The following is a 6,184-nucleotide window of genomic DNA, read 5'->3' on the forward strand; positions in this document are numbered from 1 at the left end:
AAGAGCTGCGCCTCTCAGAGCGGAAGAGGAAACACAACTGCTCATGTCTCATGGCTTAAATCTGGCCAATCAGGTGCATTCTAGGAAACCCTCACGATGAAATAATTTCTATACACACACACACATATATATATATATATATATATATATATATATATATATATATATATATATATATATATATATATATATAGTGCCTTGCAAAAGTATTCATCCCCCTTGGTGTTTGTCCTGTTTTGTTGCATTACAAGCTGGAATTAAAATGGATTTGGGGGGGTTAGCACCATTTGATTTACACAAGGTGCCTACCACTTTAAAGGTGCACATTGTTTCTTTTTTATTGTGACACAATAATTAAAATGAAAAAAAAAAAATCTGGAGTGTACAAAAGTATTCTCCCTCCCTCACCATCTCTAGCCGCTTTATCCTGTTCTACAGGGTCGCAGGCAAGCTGGAGCCTATCCCAGCTGACTACGGGCGAAAGGCGGGGTACACCCTGGACAAGTCGCCAGGTCATCACAGGGCTGACACATAGACACAGACAACCATTCACACCTACGGTCAATTTAGAGTCACCAGTTAACCTAACCTGCATGTCTTTGGACTGTGGGGGAAACCGGAGCACCCGGAGGAAACCCACGCGGACACGGGGAGAACATGCAAGCTCCAGACAGAGGGGCCCTCGCCGGCCAAGGGGCTCGAACCCAGGACCTTCTTGCTGTGAGGCAACAGCGCTAACCACTACACCACCGTGCCGCCCCCCTCCCCCCCCCCAAAAAAAAGTAAATACTTTATAGAGCCATCTTTTGCTACAATTACAGCTGGAAGCCTCTTGGGGTATATCTGTATTAGCTTAGCACATCTAGCCACTGGGATTTTTGCCCAGTCCTTAAGGCTGCTCCAACTCCTTCAAGTTATACACACACATACACGCAGTACTTTGCAAATCTTAGGCACCCTATTTTTAATTTTTAGATTTCTATTTTATGACTTCTTTATTATCGAATCACTGCAAAAATATTTTTGTTTGTGTATATATATAAGATATTTGGTGTGAGCTGATCCTTTGCTTAAAAAAAAAGTAGTGTCAGGTACAGCTAGTGCAGTTTTATAAGGAAATGAGCTGTCGGTTTCTCTGAGCATCTTGCAGAACCAGCCACAGTTCTTCTGGACACTTTGACTGTTACACTTCTTAATTTTGCAGCAAAACCCAGTAGCCTTCATTATGTTTTCTTTTTTAATCTGAAAAATGGATTTTTATGTGATGTGCTGCTCAGCTCCAAACTTTTTTCTGTAACATTTAATTTTGTGCTGGAAAACGAACAATTCGATAATATAGAAGTCATAAAATAGAAATCTAAAAAATAAGCTACTGTTGCTATCAAACAGTTCCACAGTAAGGGTTTAGTCACAAGTTTTAGTAACAGATTATTTAGTAACATAGTAACATAGATTGTTAGAAATCTAGGCTATGGTGAGAAATTTTATTTTATTTTATTAAAAAAAGGTCCCAATATATTTGAATTCATGTCGTGAACTCTGCACGCTAATTATGGAGTAATTTGTACTGTTTGTTTAATGAGCTGTTTGGTTGCAGAATTGCTCTACTTTGTCTTTGGGTGGCCGCGTATCAAAGGAAGTCCAGTGGATCCAGCAGGGTCAGTGGAGCTTCGCGCCTCACGCCTATTAAAACCTGCACAGTTTCCAGAGACAGTGAACTTGACAGGTCGTCTCTCGTTCCTCGTCAGATCTGCTTCAAGGATCAGAGGGATTCTTCGGAGGCTGCAGGATGACAGGGGTCATCAAAGGCCACCTGGACCCTTTAAAACCTCTGTGGCAGGCCTGGACTCCGCACAACACAAGTAGTGCTGAGAAGAGCTCACCGCGGGTCTGATCAGACAGCAGCAAACTTTCACTCCGCAAAGCATCGACTTACATAACACGTTTAAACGATGGGACCACTTCCACTCGCTTTGATACTTACTCTAACAAGTCTGAGCTGCCTGGGGATTAAACAGCAAAGGGCAAAACATCATGCAGAGTATCACAATGAACACGGGTACAGTGCTGGAGGGTCCCAACCTCACAGATACCCACTGTACATGATGCAGCTCTATCGAGACTACAAATTAGTGGACATGAGGAAGACAGCTGCCAGTGGGAACGCTGGTGCTTTGCATCAGATTGACTCCGTACTGAGCTTGGTGGCCAAAGGTAGGAACTTTTTTTTTAAAGTAATACAACAAGCGGCTACAGATAATGGATGGATGGATGGATGGATGGATGGATGGATGGATGGATGGATGGAAAGGAATAACACTGTAAATAATATAATGTGACGTCACTGCGGATCAATTTGTGACAGGTTGGATAAAATAAACACCTGGAACAATGATTTATTTCCTGTCGTGCCGCTGCATTAACACCTTCAGTGTTTTCTTCACTCTTGCGCTGTTCCTTATATAGGTGCTGATTCAGCACTGGAGACTTTTCTGTATTCCATTCATTAATCCAGTCCCTCACTCAGTTTTTATTCAGGCTCAAGCACAGCCAAACAAGCTTGTTAAAATGAACAGTGCTGAGCTAATGTCAAATTAATGTGTACTCTGGTTATAGACTATTATAAACCCTTTAGGTCTCTGGTGGCCTGAAGCTCATAGCAGAAACTTCTGGCGTGTATCATGCAGCTCCTCGCTCACTCACGTGTTATCGGCTGTTGTCTGATCCTCCCCTTTTAACAACTCACTAGTGTCAGTGCTTATTCGACTTTAAAGCGCTGCTCAGTTTTATGTGCATGGGTGTGTGTATTAGCACATCAGACGTTCAATACACATCCCTCCCCGGCTCGCCCTCCACCTTCCTCTGCTCACATTTGGCCTGTAGAAGCTGTAGACCATCAGCTGCACTTATGTTTATTGCACTTGTATCTTGTTTTCTCTGAGTTAATGGTTTGATTGCTTTTCTGACTTTAACGGCTGCATGATTCCTCCCTCCCCCCACCAGATTGTCATCAGGTCGGCGAGAGATGGAAAGTCACTTTCGACATGTCCTCGCTTTCCGGCAACCAAGAAATCCGGCTTTCCGAGCTCCGCTTCCGCGTGCCCACCTTTTCCGCGTCCATGGTGGATCTCTATCACGCGCGTAATAGCACACTGGAAGAACGCGTCTTCCTCGGCAGCATCAAGGTTACTCCGGGACTCTCCTCTTCCTCCTGGAAAGTCTTCAACGTGACTGATCTCCTCACATACTGGCTGCGTCGATGGAGAGAGTTCCAGCCATCTGCAAACGAGTCAGCGGCTAAAAATGACATATTCCACGTTGTTGAAGAGGGCAGTGGTGATGACGGGACTGAACCATCTACACACTGCAAAATTCAGCACCTCACCACAGACCGAGTGATGATTGTGGTGTTCTTCAAGAGCGCGTCGACCCAGGGTCACCAGAGCAGCTCTACTTTAATGCAAACAGTACAGCACTCCAAATACGTGGTTCTGGACCGACCGGGTAACGCAAGGAGACGCAAGAGGAACCGGATGGAGCACGGACATGTTCGGGAAGTGGCGAGTGGAAACGTTACCATAACCGGGTCAGTCACAGAGTCCGTACCAAGACCGCTGTGCAGGCGAGTGGACATGTGGGTGGATTTTGACCAGATTGGATGGAATGAGTGGATTGTGCATCCAAAACGCTACAATGCGTACAGATGTGAAGGAGAATGTCCAGTTCCACTGGACGAATCTTTCAAGCCTACGAATCACGCCTACATGCAGGTAAGACAGACAGTCAGAGAGCTGGCTGTTTCCTGCTCTGTCCAATTTTCTTTTTGACTCATTACTTCATTCATACGAAATTAAACGAAATCTTTTTCATGCATTAAAGTGTATACATATGGAAAGGGGTCATGCATGTATAAATGTGACTTTTATTTTATTTTATTTTATTTTTTTGCATAACAGAGTCTGCTGAAGTTTTACCACCCAGAGCGCGTTACCTGTGCGTCATGCGCGCCCACGCGCCTCACCTCGCTCTCCATGCTGTATTACGAAGGCGATGACGTGGTGCTGCGTCACCACGAGGACATGATCGTAGAAGAATGCGGCTGCCAGTGATCATGCTGGAGCCTGACGTTTTTCCTGCATTATGAAGACACTTCACACTTGTGCTTTGATGGCACAATTTTCTCTGTATTTGTGTCGAGTAGCTAAATGGAGTAAACCCGGTGATTCAGTGGATCCGATGATAAAAACCACTAGTCTACTGAGAGAACTGAAATATTTAATATTTAAATAGTGTTTAATATGTCGTTTTGGAAGTGGAATCATTTCTAATAATTTCTGTGTACAAAATGTATATACGAGTAGTTCATGCTTATAGCGTGGGCAGCATGGTGGTGTAGTGGTTAGCGCTGTCGCCTCACAGCAAGAAGGTCCGGGTTCGAGCCTCGTGGCCGGCGAGGGTCCTTCTGTGCGGAGTTTGCATGTTCTCCCCGTGTCCGCGTGGGTTTCTTCCGGGTGCTCCGGTTTCCCCCACAGTCCAAAGACATGCAGGTTAGGTTAACTGGTGACTCTAAATTGACCGTCGGTGTGAATGGTTGTCTGTGTCTATTTGCCTCTTTTCCACCAGGGCTGGTTTGGGGCCGGTGCTGGTTCACAACTGGTTCAAGTTGCGAGCCAGCTGAGAACCAGTTTGCTTTTCCATAGCTCGCGGTGCTAAGTGAAGACACGTCATTACGTCGCTGTATACGTCAGTTACATTGTTGTGTACGTCATTATGTCGCTGTATACGTCAGTTACGTCGCTATGTTTGCATAAACCTTGGCGCAAATATCGAAGCAAAAACAACACGGAAGAAGCAGCAGCAGCAGCAGCAACAACAATAATAATAATGGATGACTTCGCATTTGTACAGCTGCTGCTTCTCGTCGCTTAAAAATGGCGATCTTTCGCGGTCTTGTTATTGTTGTTGGTCTTAACAACTCCATACTGAAAAAGTTATCAGGTGCCCAAGTTAGGAAGAGAAAGAAAGAAAAGGAGAAGGCATGTGAGGGGATGCGCCAAAAAATGTTGACGTGGATGAAAGACAGTAGCGTGTATGGACTATGATGGAAACAGATCTTGTGTTCAGGGTCAGGGATTAGGCTATGAAGTTCACAGAAGACTAGATAGTGCTGCGCTGGCCTGGCTAGCTGAAATTGTATAGCGATTTAGCATATTGCATAGCTGAGCCTGATGCACACAGGCTATGGGCAAGGATTTAGTACCCGTTTGTCAAACTGATTGAAATGTGGTGTCTGTGTGAATGCAACGATCGTTAATGTCGGTCGGACAAGCACCTGATTATGCAATCCCCATTCATGGCTAGCTAGCTAACTCTGGCTTGTGTAACAGAAAGTCAGATTAGTTCATTTCCATAATAAATTCAGATATGATAAATAGCATTTCTATCTTGGATTCACGAGTCCGACACCGTTGCAAGGTCATACTATTTTCACGCATTTGTGAATTCGGTGGACGTTTCTGTATCCACGTAAGGTCATAGCCTGGCTTCTGTAGAAGTCAGTGCTCCCTCTGCAGGGATATTGAGGACTGTTCTAAACACACATCTGAATCTCTGCGAGTTTTTATCTTAGAGACATATAACTGACACCATTAGAAACCTTGAAGCTTGCATTGCAAATATGTTTTCAAATATAGCCTGTATTAAAAAAGATGGCTCTTTGTAAATAACAGATTTCGTATGATTAGGCTACTAATGGTAAGACTGCATCAGAAATGTGTAATTCATATGTCTGCAAGGAAACTAAGGCTGGTTGTTTGACATGGGCTAGGGAACAAGAACAGAGACAAGACAGAGTAGTGGAGGAAGAGAGAGAGGATACAGAGGAGACTGAGATGAACATGGAGATACCAACTGGTAGAGAGGAGGAGAGCCATGATGACATCAGGTAGGCCTATTAAACGTTTTAGTGTTGCTTATTAGTTTAGGTCCATGCTAAATAAGACCTAATGTTACAATTTAGTTCCTTCCTATCCTTTGGCCAGTGATGGACTGGATAGTAACAAAGTACTTTTAGTACAAAGCACAATTAGTTGCTGTTTAGTACAAAGTAAAATTAGTTGCTGTACTAACTTACCTTTTTGAAGTATTTGTACTTTAATGAAGTAGTTGCATTTTGGTACTTGAA

The 6,184-nt window shown here is 43.9% G+C and overlaps 1 protein-coding gene across 1 annotated transcript; it reads left to right on the forward strand.

Moving 5' to 3' along the window:
- The first annotated feature begins 2,105 nt into the window (after window positions 1–2,105).
- On the forward strand, window positions 2,106–6,184 carry spaw (southpaw). The gene is made up of 3 exons (XM_060907118.1): window positions 2,106–2,214; window positions 3,004–3,770; window positions 3,957–6,184. Exons 1-3 carry the CDS (start codon window positions 2,106–2,108, stop codon window positions 4,107–4,109), a joined length of 1,029 nt encoding a protein of 342 aa, XP_060763101.1. The 3' UTR covers window positions 4,110–6,184.

The sequence above is a fragment of the Neoarius graeffei genome, chromosome 24 (assembly GCF_027579695.1).
Source record: "Neoarius graeffei isolate fNeoGra1 chromosome 24, fNeoGra1.pri, whole genome shotgun sequence".
NCBI lineage: Eukaryota > Metazoa > Chordata > Actinopteri > Siluriformes > Ariidae > Neoarius > Neoarius graeffei.